The sequence below is a fragment of the Phocoena phocoena genome, chromosome 5 (genome assembly GCF_963924675.1).
Source record: "Phocoena phocoena chromosome 5, mPhoPho1.1, whole genome shotgun sequence".
NCBI classification, from domain to species: Eukaryota; Metazoa; Chordata; class Mammalia; order Artiodactyla; family Phocoenidae; genus Phocoena; species Phocoena phocoena.
In genome coordinates this window covers 32,587,756-32,611,440 of record NC_089223.1, presented here as the reverse complement: position 1 = coordinate 32,611,440, position 23,685 = coordinate 32,587,756, and the positions used below count along the sequence as shown (strand labels likewise).

The 23,685-nt window shown below is 40.8% G+C and overlaps 1 protein-coding gene across 1 annotated transcript in view; it reads right to left on the bottom strand.

Moving 5' to 3' along the window:
* TMEM131L (transmembrane 131 like) overlaps positions 1 to 23,685 on the bottom strand; it is a 161,526-nt gene that overhangs the window by 44,372 nt on the left and 93,469 nt on the right. Inside the window, exons 8-16 of the mRNA XM_065877574.1 lie at positions 14,634 to 14,711; positions 14,281 to 14,434; positions 12,621 to 12,679; positions 12,205 to 12,313; positions 10,516 to 10,606; positions 9,849 to 10,002; positions 9,150 to 9,320; positions 7,768 to 7,837; positions 6,565 to 6,682 (exon numbers count right to left, since the gene is read on the bottom strand). Coding sequence (XP_065733646.1) covers positions 6,565 to 6,682; positions 7,768 to 7,837; positions 9,150 to 9,320; positions 9,849 to 10,002; positions 10,516 to 10,606; positions 12,205 to 12,313; positions 12,621 to 12,679; positions 14,281 to 14,434; positions 14,634 to 14,711 — 1,004 coding nt within the window. The remainder of the gene's footprint in view (positions 1 to 6,564; positions 6,683 to 7,767; positions 7,838 to 9,149; positions 9,321 to 9,848; positions 10,003 to 10,515; positions 10,607 to 12,204; positions 12,314 to 12,620; positions 12,680 to 14,280; positions 14,435 to 14,633; positions 14,712 to 23,685) is intronic.

Sequence of the window (23,685 nt, the reverse complement as noted above, 5' to 3'; positions counted from 1 at the left end):
TGTGCAAGTGCAGGTCACTATCCACACCCCGCCAGGAGCCTGTGCAGCCCTCCACTGCCAGGGTCCCATGATCCAGAGATAAGTTCCCTGGGAGAACACACAGCACGCCTCAGGCTGTTGCGACGTCACGTCAGCCTGTACTACCACAGGCTCATCCCGTGTTTGAAGTATAACTACTATACTCCTCCCTCCCCACCCCCGGCCTGAATGAGCAAGAGCCCCCTAATCAGCCGCTGCTTTATCCCCATCCTGTCTGGGCAGGAACAGATGTGACCTATAAGCAGGGGCGGGGCCAAAACCAAAGCTGAACCCCAGGAGTTGTGCAAACAAAGAAGAGAAAGGGAAATTTCTCCCAGCAGCCTCAGGAGCAGCGGATTAAATCCCCCCAATCAACTTGATGTACCCTGCATCTGTGGAACACCTGAATAGACAACAAATCATCCCAAAGTTGAGGCAGTGGACTTCGCGAGCAATTGTAGAGTTGGGGTTGGCAGTCTGCGACTGATTTGTTTCTGATTTTTATGCTTACTTTACTATAGTTTTTAGTACTTGTTAACACTGGGGGATTTGTTTATTGGTTTGGTTATTCTCTACTTTTCTTTTTATTTTTTTTATTTTAATAATTTTAAAAATTATTTATTTATTCTTTTCTTTCTTTTTTCCCCCTTTTCTTCTGAGCCATGTGGCTGACAAGGTCTTGGTGCTCTGGCCTGGTGTCAAGCCTGAGCCTCTGAGGTGGCAGAGCCAAGTTCAGGACACTGGACCACCAGAGACCTCCTGGACCCATGTAATATCAATCGGCGTGAGCTCTCCCAGAGATCTCCGTCTCAATGCTAAGACCCAGCTCCACCTAATGGCCAGCAAGCTCCAGTGCTGGATGCCCCATGCCAAACAACTAGCAAGATAGGAATACAGAGAGGCTGCCTAAAATCATACTAAGTTCACAGACACCCCAAAATACACCACCAGACGCAGTCCTGCCCACCAGAAAGACAAGATCCAGCCCCACCTACCAGAACACAGGCACCAGTTCCCTCCATCAGGAAGCCTACACAACCCACTGAACCAACCTCACCCACTGGGGGCAGACACCAGAAACAATGGGAACTACAAACCTGCAGCCTGCAAAAAGGAGACCCCAAACACAGTAAGTTAAACAAAATGAGAAGACAGAGAAATATGCAGCAGATGAAGGAGCAAGGTAAAAACCCACCAGACCAAACAACTGAAGAGGAAATAGGCAGTCTACCTGAAAAAGAATTCAGAATGATGATAGTGAAGATGATCCAAAATCTTGGAAATAGAATGGATAAAATACAAGAAACATTTAACAAGGACCTAGAAGAACTAAAGAGCAACAATGATGAACAACACAATAAATGAAATTAAAAATACTCTAGAAGGAATCAATAGCAGAATAACTGAGGCAGAAGAATGGATAAGTGACCTGGAAGATAAAATAGTGGAAATAACTACTGCAGAGCAGAATAAAGAAAAAAGAAAGAAAAGAATTGAGGACAGTCTCAGAGACCTCTGGGACAACATTAAACGCACTAACATTCGAATTGCAGGGGTCCCAGAAGAAGAAGAGAAAAAGAAAGGGTCTAAGAATCCCCATAAGGTTAACAGCTGATCTTTCAGCAGAAACTCTGCAAGCCAGTAGGGAGTGTCAGCACATACCTAAAGTGATGAAAGGAAAAAACCTACAACCAAGATTACTCTACCCAGCAAGGATCTCATTCAGATTGGACGGAGAAATTAAAAGCTTTACAGACAAGCAAAAGCTAAGAGAATTCAGCACCACCAAACCAGCTTTACAACAAATGCTAAAGGAACTTCTCTAGGCAGGAAACACAAGAAAAGGAAAGGACCTACAATAACAAACAATTAAGAAAATGGTAATAGGAACATATATATCGATAACTACCTTAAATGTAAATGGATTAAATGCTCCCACCAAAAGACACAGACTGGCTGAATGGATACAAAAAAAATGACCCGTATATATGCTGTCTACAAGACACCCACTTCAGACCTAGAGACACATAAAGACTGAAAGTTAGGGGCTGGAAAAAGATATTCCAGGCATATGGAAAGCAAAAGAAAGCTTGAGTAGCAATTCTCGTATCAGACAAAACAGACTTTAAAATAAAGACTATTACAAGAGACAAAGAAGGACACTAGATAGTGATCAAGGGATCAATCCAAGAAAAAGATATAACAGCTGTAAATATTTATGCACCCAACATAGGAGCACCTCAATACATATGGCAAATGCTAACAGCCATAAAAGGGAAAATCAACAGTAACACAATCGTAGTAGGCGACTTGAACAGCCCACTTTCACATATGGACAGATCATCCACAATGAAAATAAATAAGGAAACACAAGCTTTAAATGACACATTAAACAAGATGGACTTGATATTTATAGGACATTCCATCCAAAAAAAATATACTGCACTTTCTTCTCAAGTGCTCATGGAACATTCTCCAGGATAGATTACATCTTGTGTCACAAATCAAGCCTTGGTAAATCTAAGAAAATTTAAAGTGTAACAAGTATCTTTTCTGACCACAATACTATGAAACTAGATATCAATTACAGGACAAAAACTGTAAAAAGTACAAACACATGGAGGCTAAACAATACACTAATAAATAACCAAGAGATCACTGAAGAAATCAAAGAGAAATAGAAAAATACCTAGAAACAAATGACAATGAAAACACAATGACCCAAAACCTATGGGATGCAGCAAAAGCAGTTCTAAGGGGGAAGTTTATAGCAATACAATCCTACCTCAAGAAATAAGAAAAATCTCAAACAACCTACACTTACAGCTAAAGCAATTAGAGAAAGAACCAAAAAACCCAAAGTTAGCAGAAGGAAAGAAATCATAAAGATCAGATCAGAAATAAATGAAAAAGAAATGAAGGAAATGATAGCAAAGATCAATAAAACTAAAAGCTGGTGCTTTGAGAAGATGAACAAAATTGATAAACAATTACTAGCCAGACTCATCAAGAAAAAAAGGGAGAAAATTCAATTAAACAGAATTAGAAATGAAAAAAGAGAAGTAACAACTGATTCTGCAGAAATACAAAGGATCATGAGAGATTACTACAAGCACCTCTATGCCAATAAAATGGGCAACCTGGAAGAAATGGACAAATTCTTAGAAAAGCACAACCTTCCGAGACTGAACCAGGAAGGAATAGAAAATATAAACAGACCAATCACAAGCTCTGAAATTGAAAGTGTGATTAAAAATCTTCCAACAAACAAAAGCCTAAGACCAGAAGGCTTCACAGGCGAATTCTATCAAACATTTCGAGAAGAGCTAATAACACCTATCCTTCTCCAACTTTTCCAAAATATAGCAGAGGGAGGAACACTCCCAAACTCATTCTACGAGGCCACCATGACCCTGATACCAAAACCAGACAAAGATGTCACAAAAAGAGAAAACTATAGGCCAATATCACCGATGAACAGATGCAAAAACCCTCAACAAAATACTAGCAAACAGAATCCAACAGCACATTAAAAGGATCATACACTATCATCAAGTGGGGTTTATCCCAGGAATGCAAGGATTCTTCAATACATGCAAATCAATCAATGAGATACACCAAATTAAGAAACTGAAGGATAAAAACTATACGATAATCTCAATAGATGGAGAAAAAGCTTTTGACAAAATTCAACACCCATTTATGATTTAAAAAAAATCTACAGAAAGTAGGCATAGAGGGAACCTACTTCAACATAATAAAGGCCATATTTGACAAACCCACAACCAACATTGTTCTCAGTGGTGAAAAACTGAAACCATTTCCTCTAAGATCAGGAACAAGACAAGGTTGCCTACTCTCACCGCTATTATTCAACATAGTATTGGAAGTTTTAGCCATAGCAATTACAGAAAAAAAAGAAATAAAAGGAATTCAAATCTGAAAAGAAAAAGTAAAACTGTCACTGTCTGCAGATGACATGATACTATACTACAGAATCCTAAAGATGCTACCAGAAAACTACTAGAGCTACTCAATGAATTTGGTAAAGTAGCAGGATACAAAAGTAGTGCATAGAAATTTCTTGCATTCCTACACAGTAATGATGAAAAATATGAAAAAGAAATTAAGGAAACACTCCCATTTACCTCTGTGACAAAAAGAATAAAATACCTAGGAATAAACCTACCTAAGGAGACAAAAGACCTGTATGCAGAAAACTATAAGACACTGATGAAAGAAATTAAAGCCAATACAAACAGATGGAGAGATATACCATGTTCCTGGATTGGAAGAATCAACATTGTGAAAATGATTATACTACCCAAAGCAATCTACAGATTCAATGCAAACCCTATCAAACTACCAATGGCATTTTTCACAGAACTAGAACAAAAAATTTCACAGTTCATATGGAAACACAAAAGGCCCCAAAGAGCTAAAGCAATCTTGAGAAAGAAAAACGGAGCTGGAGGAATCAGGCTCCCTGACTTCCTACTATACTACAAAGCTACAGTAATCAAGACAGTATGGTATGCGCACAAAAACAGAAATATAGGTCAATGGAACAGGATAGAAAGACCAGAGATAAACCCACGCACAAATTATCACCTTATCTTTGATAAAGGAGGCAAGAATACGCAATGGATAAAAAACAGCCTGTTCAGTAAGTGGTGCTGGGAAAACTGGACAGCTATATGTAAAAGAACGAAATTAGAACACTCCCTAACACCGTACACAAAAATAAACTCAAAATGGATGAAAGACCTAAATGTAAGGCCAGAAACTATCAAACTCTTAGAGGAAAACATAGGCAGAACACTCTATGACATAAATCACAGCAAGATCCTTTTGACCCACCTCCTAGAGAAATGGAAATAAAAACAAGAATAAACAAATGGGACCTAATGAAACTTAAAAGCTTTTGCACAGCAAAGGAAACCATAAACAAGACCAAAAGACATCCCTCAGAATGGGAGAAAATATTTGCAAACAAAGCAACTGACAAAGGATTAATCTCCAAAATATATAAGCAGCTCATGCAGCTCAATATCAAAAAGACAAACAACCCAATCCAAAAATGGGCAGAAGATCTAAATAGACAATTCTCCAAAGAAGATATACAGATTGCCAACAAACACATGAAAGGATGCTCAACATCTCTAATCATTAGAGAAATGCAAATCAGAACCACAATGAGGTATCACCTCACACCAGTCAGAATGGCCATCATCAAAAAATCTACAATCAAGAAATGCTGGAGAGGGTGTGGAGAAAAGGGAACCCTCTTGCACTGTTGGTGGGAATGTAAATCGATACAGCCACTATGGAGAACAGTATGGAGGTTCCTTCAAAAACTAAAAACAGAACTACCGTATGACCCAGCAATCCCACTACTGGGCATATACCCTGAGAAAACCATAATTCAAAAAGACACATGCACCTCAATGTTCATTGCAGCACTATTTACAATAGCCAGGACATGGAAGCAACCTGAGTATCCATCGACAGATGAATAGATAAAGAAGATGTGGCACATATATACAATGGAATATGACTCAGCCATAAAAAGAAATGAAATTGAGTTATTTGTAGAGAGGTGGATGGACCTAGAGTCTGTCATACAGAGTGAAGTAAGTCAGAAAGAGAAAAACAAATACCATATGCTAACACATATATATGGAATCTAAAAAACATAAAAAAGATTCTGAAGAACCCAGGGGTGGGACAGAAATAAAGATGCAGACGTAGAGAATGGACTTCAGGACACAGGGAGGGGGAAGGGTAAGCTGGGACGAAGTGAGAGAGTGGCATGGACATATATACACCACCAAAGGTAAAACAGATATCTAGTAGGAAGCAGCTGCATAGCACAGGGAGATCAGCTCGGTGCTTTGTGACCACTTAGAGGGGTGGGATAGGGAGGGTGGGAGGGAGATGCAAGAGGGAGGGGATATGAGGATATATGTATACATATAGCTGATTCATTTTGTTCTATGGCAGAAACTAACACAACATTGTAAAGCAATTATACTCCAATAAAGATGTTTAAAAAAAAAAAAGGAAAAAGAAAAAGACAGCTATAATGGATATTTTGGGGTCAACTAGGGAAATGTGAATCCAGACGGTATATCAGCTCATATAACTGCATCAGTGTTAAGTTTGCTGGGTATGTAATGGCAGTGTAGTTATATGGAGGAGAACGTTCTCCTTCGAAAAAAATGTCTTTCCTAATAAAGTACTGAGGGTTGAAGTATCATGATGTCTACAGCTTACTTTCAAATGACTCAGCAAAAAGAAAATGTATGTATGTGCACACAGATACAGACGTAGAGAGAGAGAAAAAAGCAAAAGTGGTAAAAATGTAAACAACTAGTGAGTCTAGACTGATTGGGAATATTTACCATACTATACTTTTCAAATCTTCTGAGGTTTGAAATTTGTCAAAATAAAAGGCTAGATATTAAAAATTCAGTGTTGAAATTTCAATGAAGTATTATGTCACAATGTCTCCCCAGTGCTGAACAAAGAGAGGTGAAAACATACTTGCAGACGTCACCATTTTTTAATTTCTTCCATCTTTCATACAGTGTATTTGCAAGTTCGGAATCCACATGCCAGGTAGACCAATCCAGAGAAAGGCTCCCTTCCCAGTTAGGATTTTCTACAAGTTAAATCAGATGTACTATTTAGATGTACGGAAAACACAATTCACTTAGTAAATAATGCCAAGGGCTGAGGGTTAAAACTTCTCAAACTGAGAGGACGGTAAAGTGCTCAATGCCCCCCTGTCCTCGGATTGCTCTACTAAAAGTCCCTCTAAATCAATGGCAAATGATATATCAAATCAAAGAAACGTGTAAAACAAAACTAAATCGAATTATGTGAAGGTAATAACATAAAAGACACATGGCTCATGAATACAGTCTGAAACAAGTTAAAAATCATACTCGGACCATGTTTAACAGCTTTATATCTAAAAGGCTAAACTGCTTCCACGTAAGTGCTAGTCATCATCTAAGCCGGGTTACTAGGCAGAATGCTGATGGGCAAACAGCAAGCCTCAGAAGAGAGCCCAGGGCAGGGCTCAGTCTAGAGAAAGTGCGTGTTTACATTTGTAAGCTGGTCTCCGGCTCACCTTGCCCTCTCTACTTATCTGTTCTGTCTTGTCTGTGCTAAAGAGCATTATCAGGGCGGAAAAGTGGGAATCTCCCAAAGGAAATCTCTGTGCTATAACACTGTCCTTAGATTACATATTTTAATAAGTCAAAAAGCAGGAAGAAAACCAGGAACAGCTTTCTCTATCAACACTCTGGCCCTCAGGCTCAGACAACAACTAGCGCTCCCTATACGATGTTTATGCTCCTGTACTAGAGTCTTCAAACACAATTCCAAATTAGTTTTTTACTAACTTCTAGTCAGCCCTTTTATAAAAGAACCAGAATCTTCCAATTGTTCCTGGCAACAAGGTTGCTATGATGATCAAATAACGTGTCTGAAAAAAATCCCTTACAAAAGTACAGGCTAAGACTTAAGGGGGCTTTAATTACACAAGCGCTCGGATGTTTTTGGAGGATTCTTAACGATTTCAAGTCATTCTATTAATGACCATGCTCTTAAAGAACAGAATATGATGCAATGACGTTAATAGGACTAATTATTCCATCTACAAATACGAATTTTCCTCACTACTTTCCCACCCAATCCCAAACTAGAGTTCTACAAAAAGCCTAAGGGCAAAATACTTACCCGCTTTTGATTTTCCCATGAAATAATGCATGCCACAATGTGCTATCACTTCAAAACCCAGACTCCCTTCCTAGATTGAAAAGTAATATATGAATAACTTACAACACAACACTAAACACAAAAATCCTAATGCACTCAAATGCGTAGCAGACGTTGGCCTCCACCTCAGCGAACTTCCCTTTGTCCAGAAGCCAAACTGCTAGAAAGGGGTTTCTTGGCTTCCTTTCTCCTTGAATGAGAGCTCTAACTGTCTATCACAGGCAGGGTCACTACAGTGGATTCTGTGCAATAATCAATGCCCACAGTGACACCCCTTGGGCCTGACAGACACCAAGCTGCCTTCTGAAGTCAAGATTAAATGAGTCTCAGGACATTCTTAGTAGGGTTTTTAACAAACTGTACTCTAATCCATAGTAACTCCTAAGCTACTCAGGACATTTAAATGAATGTCGCACTTCCTAGGCTTGGCAAGCAGACCTGCTGCTTCCACACATTCCCGCAGCCTGCCTGCTCCCTCCCAGTCACGCTTCCAGTGTGCATCCTTTGATGGGAAAAGGAAATTTCCAAGAAACCTCCCCTGCTCAAAATATGGATGAATGAAATTAACCTTACATTTTGTTTAGCGTAATTTTAGAAGCCCTATCTTTTAAGCTTTTAGCAAAACATGAGGCACTTCTATCTATGAAACACCAACGCTAGTAAGTGAGAAAAATCATAAAGATGGTTGCATGAATGTCTCATAGTGAAAAATTAGAACCCAGCATTATACAGAAGAGCTTGGATCAAAAAGAAGCAATAACAGTAACTAAATGAAAAGAAATAAACATTAAGAAAAAATGAGGCATGTTTAAGATAAGATCTAAATTAAATACAATTTATCCAGATTTTAGAAAGCATTTTCTTAGTTGTGAACCCTTTCAGGCTTTAGATTTGGCCCGCTAAGGAAATTCAAGGATTATGAGCAGCTGGGAGCCAGTTACCAGAGGTCTAAATAAAACATTTAACGATTTAGTTTATTTGAAGTCATTGCAAGTAAGTACTAAAAGCTCAACTGTGTTTGCTACAGCAAGCACATATTCCTTGCTCCATACATTTTGGAAATAAGTGAAAATGAGATCTATCGACCTGTAATGCCTTACTTCATTTGAAAATTACCTCATATCACTTTCTGAGAAATAGAAACTCTTTTCAAATAAAGATTTCTGTATCTGAACAATTTATCATTTAAGACTGGCCTGGTAATATCCTTCAATTTCTTAGGCAGCCTTAAAAAACATGAGTTCAACTCGGTCAATAAAGTCCAAGCACTGTAAGATAAGTTAATAAAAAGAAACAATAATTATTACAAAAATTATAACACATATGTACTGTGTAAACAATACCTTGGTCGGCGCCAAGTAAATCTGTAGAGGTACTGCAAAAACAGCACCTACGTTTGTAGTCAAAAATACACGGGTGAATAGATTTATGGCAAAGTCTTTAACGGCAAGTTTCAAAGAAAATATTTTCCAACAGCCTGGAGGTAGAAATAAAGGGCCAGTGAAATTCAGAATCTAAAAAGAAAAGAAGTAAGAGAAATTACTTTCCTAACTAACGCTAATTATGATTAAAATCATTCTAATGTGTGATACTAAAGTTTTTCTATACTTTGAGAAATACAATTTTACTCAGTTATTTCCAGGTCCAATATTGAAACATTTTTATATAAATGATAGGTTTCACTTAATATTTAGCATGCAACTGTTTTTAAATTTCACAAAAGTAATCTTGAAATGTTCACAGGCAGTATTTTACAAAAACCTAGTATTGTATCATGAACCAGGCTTCTTTTTACTAAATATAATCTTTTTAGAATAAATTATAATTTATAATATTTTTAAATAATGGTAACAGCAAATATCTCTAAAAGATGTATCCTGGTCCCTTTGAGCTCCTTGAACAATAATTTGGAAAACATAAAGAGAGCCTAAAGCTTTAAAATTCGTAAGTGAAAGTAAGATTTTGTAAATATCAGTTTCACAGTATTTGACACTAAACAAATCTTGAAATAGGCTAAACTTGGATAAAAATACCATGTGTACCTTTAAAACACGCTTGGTCTCCTTGGAAACAAACACATCATTCAATACAACACCACGGTCAAAATGGTTGAGGTACCACATTGACCAAAGCCCCGACGTGTTCTCATGAGTCTCTATGTGAAACTGGGTGGCAGAAGAGTCCATTCGAAAATACCTGTGAATACAGGACATGCATGCCATCAGCCCTGTGTGTACAACAGCTGTTAGCGTGCGAATGAGCCTCTAACTGCAAAAATGGTAGCCGCATAAAATGTCAGAGAACAAATGTAAGTACTGGCAAGGACCAGACAGGTTGCCTTCTTCAACCTTCCTGCCCACGAGTGGAGCATCTGAAGGCCAGAGGGTGCAATAGAACCAGGACCAGGATGGCTCACAGAGGCCACCAGGCAAAACCAGGACCCGAATGTAACTCAGAAACTGTGCAGGAGTACTTCTTCCTTCTCCCACATGTGGCCGCCTGGCCTGGATCTGATCCACAACCTCCATCATTCAGCTTCTTCCCTCCCATCCTGCAAACCACCCTTTCACTTCCTACTAGCAGTGCTAATGTAGGGAAGGCAAGTCTAGAGAGAGAATCATGCAAGTCTCCGTTATATTTTTAAATCATCTCTAGATGGAGGGGGCAGAGGGGAACCACTCAATACCAGAGAAAGCGAAATTCACCCACCCTTGAGCCACCGGAGAGGAGAGGCACGCTTTTAGTGTCGGAGTGTTTTTTTTCTTCCTGTCTTCTCTCATCCCACTGTCACAGGATGGAGCTGTTTTGAGGTAGGAGGAAATAAATGTGAAGTATCAGTATCTTTTCTTTCATTATGCCCAAACGAAAACAAGATAAATGTTTTATTCATAATGTTTTAGTTCCTTCACTCTTCTGGCTCCAACAAAATCCTTTCTTGAACACTATCTTTCCGCCTTCCTGGCTGGGTGCCCAGGAAGTTACCGAGAACGTGGTGTCTACCTAACCACCCCTCTTTCCTAAAGCAACCTCTCATTTCTTCCTTGGCAGGGGGCGGGGGGAGGAGAGAGTCAACGCTTTGTGGCTCTCCTTTTACAAAGATCTTAAGTAAGAGGCAAGTCCTTAGGTCTGCAGAGATGACAAAAGTGAACAGTGAAGAGGCGTGGTGGAGGTGTGAGTGAGAAAGGAGCAGCTCAACCTGAGAGCACGGAGGAGATCACAGCCAAAGTGGGCCCGCGCTGCAAAACACTGCTGAGGTATCAAATCACTTTCAAGCATTCCTTGAGCCATGGCAGAACATCAAAACACTGGTACTGAATTCTTGACTCTGATACTAATACCCAACTCTTTTTTCTCTTTTAGCTTTATATATGGTTCCCCCCAAACTTCAAACACTAACAAAAAGATGTGAAAATAAAAGTCTACCTTTCCCCCTGACTTCCCCATTACCTTAGATAAAGGAAACAACTGCCAACAGACTCCCAAGCATCCTTCCAGGTGCTCTAACATATACAAATACACAGATACCCTTAGAAGAACGACACTGCTGATACTTCACACCCATGTATGCTTCTTAACACCTGCAGACGCTAGCCCCCCCGCCCCCGGAGATGAACTACAATTCTGTCAGTGGAGGCTTATACCGTTCTGCTGCCGCAAACAATGCATATTCCTGTATTACAGTTTTGAACATCTAGAGTGTATCTCTAGATAACCTTCTAGAAGTAGAATTAAGGATCAGAGGCACATCTTCAATTTTCACAGACTGACAATTTTCCCTCCCAAAAAGGCTGTATCAATTTTTACCCATGTCAAAAATATGAGGTTTGTTTTCTTCCCAATCATTACCAACACAGAATATTAACATTCTGTTTGACCTTCATAGATCTAAGTCATAAATTATACCTCACGTATTGCTTTAAGTTAACATTTCTTTCAGTGTAAAGGTGGTGCTTGTTTTCTTATGTTTAAAATGCATTTCTTTACAGAAATCTTTTGAACTATAAGTAAGACCCTGAAGATAGGATTGGGTTTATACTCGCTAGACATTCTGCATTGATTTCTACACAAAGAAACAAAGCTGGGGCAGCTCAACCTCTCTGTGAAAGCAGTATGTCCATCAGACTCATATACGACCTGGTCTTTCAAATCACCAACTGAATTACGATCTATAAACTCAAAATCCTGCACATGGGGCAGAATAAAAGCAGCATCACCATCACTTCTTCCATCACGCTACCTCTTATAACTGTTAAGTCTGTGGAATTGAAACCGAGCCCATTCACTTCCTAAAGCCTTGCCTACGCTGTAGTTGTGAGTCATTTCACAGAAAGAACTGAAGGCATAACAACTGGATAATGAAAATAAAAAGACAATCTCCAATATTTTTAAAATCCGTACCTTTGCAAGTAAAAGAGGCAATTTTTGTAAAGTTTGTTGTGGAAGTAGGTAGGAGTACTGGTTCAAACTGCAGAGACAGGGCATCTCTCTGTGAGAAATGATGTACATCCTGTAACAAAAAACAATCCACAGTACTGCTCTTAGCTGGAGAAGACTGATCCAGTTTGAATCAACCCTGTTAAAATGACTAAGTAGCTCAGACTGGCATACAGAACAACTGCTCGGCAGATGTGCCTGTAATGGTACGAAGGGGTGCTGACCACTTTCATCCAAATATGGGCTCGAGCAAGGGAGAATGGGTTTAAATGAAAGCAAAAGATAATAGAGACAAGTATCTTCTCAAAAACCCTCATGTTCTGCAATTAAATACACACTTGTAAGTTTAAACTACACTTTACGAAATTATTCACAATTACCTGTATCCATATAAGGCTGTTTCCTGAATGCAATATATACATATTCACTGCCGAATCATCTGTCCAAAAGAATCAGAGCAATGAGATTAAAAGAAAGGGCCATCTCATCCTCACACCTTAATATAGTAGTTAAAATATCACATTACACATTTCTATAAAAAAATGTAACTCACTTTTCCACACTAAAATTGAAGTGAGGAGCTATTTTCTGTTGATTAAGTCACAAGAAAAAGGAACCTTGGCAAAAAGACTGACCTGTCAACACAGGCTCTCTACATGATGAACTACCAGTAGAAAAAGTCTGAGTTTAGGGTCATTGTACTACTCCCCTGGATGAAACTAACCAACTGGACAGCTTCAAATAAAGTTAAGGTCTCCTATTGATTAGACAGCCCCTCATTTCCTTATATGACAACCACATTTGGGAAAAATAAAACCCTGGATCTCAAAATGCAGGCTTCCCTTTAATCCTCACCAACAGAAGTGCTCCCCATGGGACAGGAGTCTTCTCTACACTGATGTCTACCTGGCCATTCTGGGAATCACCAGAAACTATGAACCCAAGGACAGGAAAGCTCTCCTGCTGACCCATGTCTACTACAGCCAATTCTGAGGACTGGAAAGTAAACAATGTCTGACCAACAATTAAGACTGCCAATTTAAAACCATATTTTGGTACCATTTCTTTCTCTGAATGTGTATATGTGTGTACTTACACACACACTCTCACTTACCAGAACAGTCTTGATAACCAATGGATAAGAGCAAACCCTACACGATAAATCACATGGATCATATGTGTCTCCTACAAAATCTCTTAGAAACTTAAACTGATAAACTAGGTTATTTTTGGTAAGTAGGATATCTTTTTGGTAAGATAAAGTTCATAGAAATGAACACTGGAACTCACACTACTCTTACTGATCAGGAATAAGCAGCAGACAACCAACTATTAAAAATATAAACAGCATGATCCGGTCAACTGAGCTTCTGCAAATCAGTAAAACAGAAACAAGAGACACAAGACTCCAAATACTTCGTGAATATTTATATTAGTTTGTCGTGCCCATTTAATTAGTTTACTATCTTCAGAACGCCAAGAAAAATTCTTCCAAGGGAAACACAGAATGGTTTGCTGTTGCCACTTAATTTATTATTTATTTATTTGTTTGTTTGTTTATTTATTCTGTTGCTGCACGCGGGCTTTCTCTAGTTGCGGTTAGTGGGGGCTACTCTTCGTTGCGGTGCCCGGGCTTCTCATTGCGGTGGCTTCTCTTGTCGCAAAGCATGGGCTCTAGGTGCACGGGCTTCAGTAGGTGTGGCATGCGGGCTCAGCCTGTGGCACACAGGCTTAGTTGCTCCACGACATGTGGGATCTTCCCGGACCAGGGCTCAAACCCGCGTCTCCTGCACTGGCAGGCAGATTCTTAACCACTGCGCCACCAGGGAAGTCCATTGCCACTTAATTTACCCCAAAATAATACAGCCTTACTAGCAGGTGCAGATTGAGAACCAGTTACTACTACACTGTGCTAATAATGAAAGCAAAGCCTCTCTGTCTTAGATTGCAATGATACGATCTATAAGTAAATGATATAGAATGATGACACAGGTTAACCAAAATATGTTGTAACAGAAAAGTTTAAAGATTCCACCTTACCTGAGGTCTCAGATTTATCTGTAGCTACATAAACAATAGAGAGATGATCTAACAAATCTTGTGTGTTTTCTTCAAATTCTTTCGAGGCGTTTTCCATTGTTACAATTATGCTCATTTGTAGCCGTAAAACATCGTCTGATTCCACATAGCAACTCTGAGTTCGGAGGGATGGAAAAAAAGGAAAAACTCAAAAACATCATCTGAATTTTTTCGTTTTGAACTTCACAGGGAAAAAAGCACTTAAGGTAAGGGCATGTGCATTTCTGAGAACAGAACATGCTGTTTTATTTTTTATTTCTAAGCAAAGAGGCAGGAAGGAAGGCAGGAAGAAAACACTAAATTTTTAATTTTACCTTTAGTTGCTGACACACTTTATTATGTAAACTGCATTCCAGTTGCACTTGCAAGAGGCTAGTGTTAGTGGTTTCTGCCTAAAAGCAGAAAAAAGGGGAGAAAGAAATTAAAAGGAAGCAAAAGGCACACTCTACTGTCAGTAATAAACAATCTATCATTTATACAGAAAGGACATTTCTTCATTCATTCACCATATATTTGAACGTCTGCTAAATGCTAGGTAAAATTCAATTTACTGGAAATACAATAGTGAATAAAACAGAGAAAAATCTTTTCTGTCACTGAGCTTACATCTAATGGAAATCATAAGCTCTCCCTTGGGCAACATGAAAATTCCTATTATGGCAATAAGCAGATAAATATGTTCTAAATATACACAGTTTGGCATTTCTTATACTTTTCAAACATCTTGTTCCAACGTAGGAGTCTGCTCTTATTTTAAAGTAGGTTCACCCAGTAAGAGCCAATCAACGGTTCTGATGTCTGCCTCCCATCTGCAGAGTGAGCTTAGACGCTATGAGAAAACCACAGGAGATGCCCAAAATTCAACCGGCTATCATTTTTCACGTGTGGAAGAGACATGGATGGAAGAGACAAAAGTATATGAAAAGACTGCAGAATTTCATAAAGTTCAAAGATCTTAACAGCCACATGGGATGATATCGACATATTGTGAAGACAAAGAAATGCAAAGTCAATCCAGGGATACAGCCATTTGGGTGGGAGGGCGGGGGCAGCAGACGGCAAATACACAGAGAAGTCAGGTAGTGCAGCATGTGAGTCTAAAGGATCTCCGCTGTGAGATTTCCCCTTCTGTTCAGTGTGACGTGTCTCGCATTGTGGTTATAATCAAGGCACTTGGCTTGGCAGTCACAGTCGGAACACCCGAAAATCTCAGCAAGGTAAGAAGGCATCCCCCAAATCCTCGGCTGACTTTCGTTTTATGTGGAATCACCACAATTACGTTTAATTTGTTAGATTTATAAGAACCACCTAAGTACGTTATATAAAAACACATGTTTAACCACTTCAACTGTCATTCAGCAATTACTGTACAAAACAAGAACAAAATACAGTTGATCCTCTGTTCCATGGATGCAGACCGGAAGGAACTTGAGCCTCCTTGGAGTGTGGTATCCGAGGGGGGGTCCTGGATCCATTCACCCACAGATGCCGAGGGACCAGAGTACATTACTTTTTTTTTTTTTTTCCACATTACATTTTAAAGTGTAGTAAAAAATAGTTAGGGGGCTTAACCAAGCTTGTAAATAGGACCAAACATTAACCAAAGGCTCTTTTAAAAAGTAATTGCAGGTTTCCCTGGTGGCGCAGTGGATAAGAATCCGCCTGCCAACGCAGAGGACACAGGTTCGATCCCTGGTCCGGGAAGATCCCACATGCCATGGAGCAACTAAGCCCGTGCGCCACAACTACTGAGCCTGCGCTCTAGGGCCCATGAGCCACAACTACTGAGGCCTGCGCACCTAGAGCCCGTGCTCTGCAATAAGAGGCGCGCGTGCAGCAATGAAAAGTAGCCCCTGCTCACCACAACTAGAGAAAGCCCGCATGCAGCAACAAAGACCCAACACAGCCAAAAATAAATAAATAATTTTTAAAAAAAGAAACGTTAAAAAAAAAAAAAGTAATTGCTAGTATCAGTTAGACTTAGAGTAATACCACCTGTAAACTGAATCTCAAATCTTAAAGAAGAGCTAGATCTTCGAATATGTTTTTCTGTGAGCAGGTCCCACATTAAAGACATACACAAAGAAAGCCCACTACTCCCTGAAGCTGCGTTAATCAAAGTTATAAGTGACCCCCTCGTATCCAAACCTGATAGAAACCTCTTTGGCCCGACCCTTCTCCGCCACGTCGCCTTCTCTCGGTGTTCCTCCGTCCTCTTAGGCTCCTGCTTCGCTGGCTGTTCCTCCTCGGGCACCAGCTGTTAGTCACTCCAGATTCCACCTCGGCCCCCTTCCCTCTCTCTGCGACACGCTGAAGCCCCCCACGTTCATCTCAGCAGCGCAGGCCTCTCCGCACACCCACACAGGGAACCAGCGGCTGGGCGCCCCTCTGAATCCTCACCCACGCCCAGAGAGCCAGGTCCTTGCTGTGGGTCTCGTTACTCATAAAGTGGTTTAAGCCAGAAACCTGGAAACCAACTTCACTTCGCCTCCCTCACTCAGCTCCAGCAAACAGACCCAGACCCCAGGTTTGCTGACTGGACCTCCTCAGCAGCCCCTGGATCTGTTCACTTTCCTTTATTCCTAACAAACACCTGAAGGATCAGGGGTCAACTCGCTATGCCAGTAGGCCAAATCCAGCCTACCAATAATCTAACTATAGGTCTTAACCGGACAAGGCAATTTTCTTGCCTAAAATATTCCTTCACGTGTTGAAATTATGTTAAAGTTCAAAATTATGACTTTGAACATGATTAAAAATCCTATCTGCACAGTGATTTGATGTGATTTAAAGCCCAATATTTTGTCATTCTTGGTGGCAAATTTATAATTTACTACGAATGAATTTATAATTTACCATGTTAAGTAAGATTCTTGTGTTAGCTGAAAACATAACAAAAAGAAACTGCAACATTGTTTCGTTTGCTGTACAACATATTTCAGACTCCCACCAGGGGGAGTTCCTACACCTCCAAACGGCCCTTGAAGCATGCTGATTTTTCTCAAAGAGAAATTTAAATGTTCATGTCTTTCTCTCCCAAAAGAACAAAAGTATTGCAATCTCGACTTAAAATCAGAAACTATAACCAAAACATGAGCCACCTGGGGCAACCACAGGCACACTGGGATTACAAATCACCTCTGAAAGGACCCCAGCTGTTTTGACATTTGTTTCGACCCCTTATGCAGAAGTGTGCCCGGGCAGATTATAAAAGAAAAACAAACAAAAACCTACTTCTCTACTTTTGAAACCTCCCACATTATTTTAATAAATTAATTCCTAAATCTGACAGCTAAAAGAAACAATAATTCCTTAGTAGTTTTTTTAAGATTTTTTTTTTTTTTTGATGTGGACCATTTTTAAAGTCTTTATTGAATTTGTTACAATATTGCTTCTGTTCCCTGAGGCATGTGGGATCCCAGCTCCTTGATCAAGGATCGAACCTGTACCTCCTGCATTGGGAAGCGAAGTCTCACCACTGGACCGCCAGGGAAGTCCCCTAAGTAGTTTTCACTTAAGTGTATGATACTATTTTAGAAGATGGGAAAAGATGTGGTTTGGAGGGGTTAAATGACTTATCGAAGGTCCGAAGGTTAGTTAGTAGAAAAACAGAAAAAAAAAAAAAAAATAGCAGGTCTTTTAACGTAAGTCATCAGTATTTTTTCCAAGTAAATCTGAACAGGCCAAGTCTATTTCTCCTAGGTACTTAAAAGCCTAAAAATTCTTCAGCATGAAAATATGTCTTAGAAAACCATACCAGGAGATAATGTAACAGTCCAGAAAATAGCCCTGTTAAGACTTCTTTTGTACGGCATGTATTTTGCGGAGAAGAAGTATGAATTGAGGGAATGGGATGAAAGAGAAAAAAAAATCACCTTCCTCTACTTGCTAAAAAATTGGTCTTTGTGTACCTGGCCAGGGGCAGAGTGTGACTCCGGGGGTCTGTGTGCAATTAAACAGGAAAGAAAATGATAGACAAAGTTCTAAGCCATTTGAGATGACTTTCACTAACAAGAGTAAAGCATAACCTGACAAGAGTATATGAGAGTCTATAATGCATTAATCCAGAGAGAATGAACAACAGATTTGAAATTATGATGTTCCCAGTACTGATCACATATGAAAACCGTTCATTTCAGGAGCATAATGTATGAAATATAAAAAAAATTACTTAGATATATCCCAACCTGAGAGTTCTCCTTCTCATTTTTCTTCCCTTTCACAATTCTGAATGCTAAATTGTAGAGGCGCTTACAAAGGTAAGTCTCTCATACCCACGTGTGTCTCAGTTAGGAACACAGAGCCCACATAAGCCATGTGACCATTCCAGCCAGTGGCCCACACGTATGGTGCTACGTACAATACATTCTATACAGCAAATCATTTTGTATAAAATGAGTGCTTTCCTGGGTCCCTTCTACACAACACTCACACTCTTTAACTGAACTCCTAATTTAGTGTCTCCTGCATAACAGAGAGGCTCAGCTGAGTTCGGTTGCTTCACCCTAATATTAACCATCAGTTGTGTTTCAGCCCTCACCACTAACACTAACCTTCTGGTTCTCAGATCTGTAACCACTGAAACAATATCAGATCTGTAACCACTGACACAATATCAGACCCACTCACGAAAATATTTGTAAAACCCTAAGAACTGGCTGAAATGAGTTGTTTTTATTTGTTTTAAGGGAAAAAGGGTTGACTATTAGCCATGAAAAGGAACGAAATTGGGTCACTTGTAGACATATGGATGGACCTATAGTCTGTCATACGGAGTGAGGTGAGCCAGAAAGAGAAAAACAAGTACCGTATATTAACGCATATATGTGGAATCTAGAAAAATGGTACAGATGAACCTATTTCCAGGGCAGGAATAGAGATGCAGACATAGAGAACGGACATGTGTCCACAGTGGGGGAAGAGGAGGGTGGGATGAATTGGGAGATTAGGACAGACATATATACACTACCATGCATAAAACAGATAGCTAGTGGGAACAAGCTATAAAGCACAGGAAGGTCAGCTCAGTGCTCTGTGACGACCTAGACAGGTGGGATGGGGGGTGGGGTGGGAGGGAGGTCCAAGAGGGAGGGGATATATGTACAATGAAGCTGATTCACTTCATCGTACAGCAGAAACTAACACAACATTGTAAAGCTGTGAGACTCCAGTTAAAAAAGAAAAGTGAATAGTACTTGGTCAGAGCAACAGAGTTCTTTCTAATATATAATTTAATATTAGACATAAATAAAAATCAATTTTATCATTAAAGAAAAGCACATGTATCACATTTTTCCTTATCCACATCTTTTTTAAAAAGACAGTGTGGCCAAGTGGCTTTGCAGTCAACATGGACTGAAGAGGAAACCTTGGGGATAATCCCTACCTTTTCCAAGACTCAGCTTCCTCTTGTATAAGACAGTTAATGGACTCACAGCCATGCTACCAGCATTAAATGTGATACATATGCCAATCACAGTGCATGAAGCAGGCCCTCAAAAGGGAGCATTAGCGTTTTCATTCACAATTCATGCATTCATTTAGTAAAATTCCACAACAAACCATTTAAATGCTTCTAGGAAGCATTTTCCCCACATCAAAGTTGTTAGAAGGGAAACTCCTCTTCCCCAGTCCTTTGGTTTCCAAGAGAAGGGATTTTTTGTCTTAAACGTTTCAAATTCTTCTTGTCTTATTTCATAAATGGTTCAGAACCCAAGAAAAGAGAGAAGGGTCATTTACTGCACACCATCTCCCACCCCCCTGAAATGTGCCCAAAACCATTAAAGACAAAACACAATGTGGAGAACAAGTTAACACTGAAATATTAATACTTTTGGTTGGACCAAGTGGCAGTGGCCTGCATTGTGCAATACCCTGGACTTTTACACTTTGGCAGCTGGCCCTTAACGACCACAACCTGGGCTGGCAGTTCCAGGACAGCCATGTGGGATTTCCACCTTGGTAGGTCATGCAGCGTACAGAAATGCGATCCAAAGACAAGCAGCTATTTTTATACAATTGGCTGCCGCTGGGCCTAAAGCAAATGGCAAGTGAGCCCTGAAGGCCTGGCTCAGCCCTTGAGCTTGGACCCACACTCGGCCCAAGTTCAGGCTCTGTGATGCAGGCTGCTGTGGCTTGCCCTTAAGCAATACAGCACGGCTTTGACCTAAGTAAGCATGGCACAGACAAGGATGTGAAAGAAAGGGTGTTGCAGTGGAAAACAGTACAGTGGTCCCTCAAAACTTTAAACACAGAATTAAAATATCCAGCAGTTCTGCTCCTGGGTTTACACCCAAAAGTGACAGGAGGGGCTTGAACAGGTATTTGTACACCTATATTCACAGCAGCATTACACACAGTAGCCAAATGGAAACATCCCGAAATCCACCAATGGATGAATGAATAAACAAAACACGGGATATATATACAGTGGAATATTATTCAGCCTTAAAAGGGAAGGGAGGACTTCCCTGGTGGCGCAGTGGTTAAGAACCCGCCTGCCAATGCAGGGGACAGGGGTTCAAGCCCTGGTCTGGGAAGATTCCACATGCCGCAGAGCAACTAAGCCCGTGCGCCACAACTACTGAGCCTGCGCTCTAGAGCCCACGAGCCACAACTACTGAGCCCACATGCCACAACTACTGAAGTCCGCACATCTAGAGCCCGTGCTCCACAACAAGAGAAGCCACCACAATTAGAAGACCGCGCACCACAACAAAGAGTAGCCCACACTCTCTGCAACTAGAGAAAAGCCCACGCGCAGCAATGAAAACCCAATGCGGCCAAAAATTAATTAATTGATTTTTAAAAAGGGAAAGGAAGGGAATTCTGACACCTGCTACAACATGGAGGAACCTTGTGAGCTAAGTGAAATACGTCGGTCACGAAAGGACAAATACTGTATGAGTCCATGTATGAGGGGACCTAGAATATTCAAATTCATAGAGACAGAAAGTAGAATAATGTTTATTAGGGGCTGAGAGGAGGGGGTAATGAGGAATCACTGCTTAATGGGAGAAAGGGTTTCAGTCTGGGCAGACGAAAAAGTTCTGGAAGTGGACGGTGGCCATGGCTGCATAGCACTGTGAGTATAATGAATGCCACTGAACTGTATACTTTAAAACGGTTAAAATGGTAAATTCTGTGTTATACATATTTTACCACAAGAAAAGAAAAGCGAAAGGGCAGGGGAAGGAAAAACAAAACAAAAACAAAATGGTGTCCCAGTCAGGGCTCTCCTCAAAATAGAGAGAGCTTCCAGAATACTATCTGGTGCTTCTATAGCCCGATCTTGAAGAAACTGTGTTGGGTCCAACTCCAGGCAAGTGGTATAGACAGGCTGCTCCAAATTCTGTTCCTTTTTATGCCTTATCTTTATGGATACGAGTCGGAACTGTGAGAAGGTTTACTTTAAGTTCATGTGGTTGGTCCACAGACTCAAGAGTTCCCCTCCAAATCCCTGGCCCTACAGCTATTAATCACCTAAATGCTAACCGCTGCTTCAGATTTTCAAGATCCAAAGTGGAAGATACATAGATGGGGGCAGATTTTATAAATAAAGAAGCAATAAGGATAATCTTATTAAAGAGATATGCTGTCATCTTGGGTTGAGTCAGAAAAGCAATTTGACAAAATTATTGCATGCACGAAGAAGGCAACCACTAAGGGCTGTCCTTGGAACGATTAGGCTCATTCTGGAAATCAGAAAGGTGCTAGAAGCTTAGAGCTTAGAACACTGTCTCATCTTCCTATCAGGACGAGGGGAACAAAAACAAAACAGCAAAAATAAGCAAGGCAGGTTGATGAAACAGGAGGCAGAGAGGGCCACCCTTTGGAGAAAGGTTGACATCTTGGGGCATAACTGGACAGAGCTGCAACAGAAAAGGAGACCTCGACACCCGGTTCAACAGACAGAGACAGGGACAGCCTGGAGTCTAACTCAAGTGAGTGAGCAATATCTTTGTGCTTGTTTGAGCCTTAAAAAAAAAAAAAAAAAAAAAAAAACTCTAATAAAGGAAGACAAGCGAGATCTCAGAGGACTAGAATTGCTCCTCCTAAAGGAACCAGGATTCAGTTCTAGGAACTGTGGAGAAACACACTTCTAAAGCCAGGTACAAAACCCACAGTGAGAGCAACTGAGGACCTACCTGCATCTCCAAAGACTGACACAGCTCTACCAAGGGTTACACAAACTCTGGACAGGCTGTGAGGGGTGGGGGTAGCAGTGGAGATCGGAGATCAGACGAAGATGCTCGGAGCACAGCAGGTGGAGGGACTGTCACCGCCTGTGCCCTGAGGGAACACACTTGCAAAGTTTATGGAATTAGGACTCAGTCTAAGAGAAGGCACAGCATGGAGGAAACCTACTAAAGGGGAACCAGGGAGAACAAGACAGACTGATGCCAGCCCTAGATTAGATGCTGGTCTATTGGGAGAGCGTCTCCGATGTAAGAGCACCCAGTGCAGGGAATAGAAGAAGATTCGGCAGCCCCAGAACTTAGCAACTGTATCTCTCTTGCCTTGGGAGAAATCACCAGAAAATATCTAGAGGAACACCTAGAGGAAAAAATAGATTTAGACCAAAAAGGAAAGAAAAAGGTTTAAAAAAAAGAAAAAGGAATGCAGCAATTCCAGCAAACAGCAGTAGCTTACAAGCATTAGGGAAAAAGAGACCGGCAAAAGCAGCTGGTTAAACAGCAAGAAACTCATCTAAGCCTCCCTGACAGGAAAAGGGGACAGGAAGAGACCAGCACATCCTGCAGGCAGAACACAGCCTAGAGACAAAGAAGGGCACACGCACAAGCTGGAGGAGACAGCGCGGGGCTCGGGGGCCAGGAGCTACCCGCACTGGGCCCCAAGCTCCCCAAGTGTCAACAGCAGTTCACCGCCAGGAATCTGCTGCAAACAAGCTCCACTTGAAACAAGCCGGACGAAAAGGGAAAAACCTTCCCAAAGAAGCAGGTTCCAGAAGCCTCTGTGTGCTCCTGGTAAGAGGCAACGGAAACCACACCACAAACAGGTCTCAAAGTCCCCACCCACAGATGCTCCATCCCTTAACAGAGCGGGGACACCACTCAGCACAGGAGTGCCAGAAACAAGGGCTCCCTGCAAAGAGGAGAGGACAGACACGCCTGGTGACTGGACTGTCCCACCACAAGGCTCTGACTCTGAGCACAGACCCGAGAATCTGAGTATCTCGGTGTCACTTCCGAAGAGAGGAGGTGGCTCCTCCCCAAACTCGCCTCCAGAGAGACAACCTCTGCCCATAGAGTTGAAGGGCACGGGTCTTGGCCTCAGAACAACTGTCATGAGCTGAAGCTGAAACCAAGGTGATGGTTTCAGCCTTCCATCCCTGTCTTTGGCAAA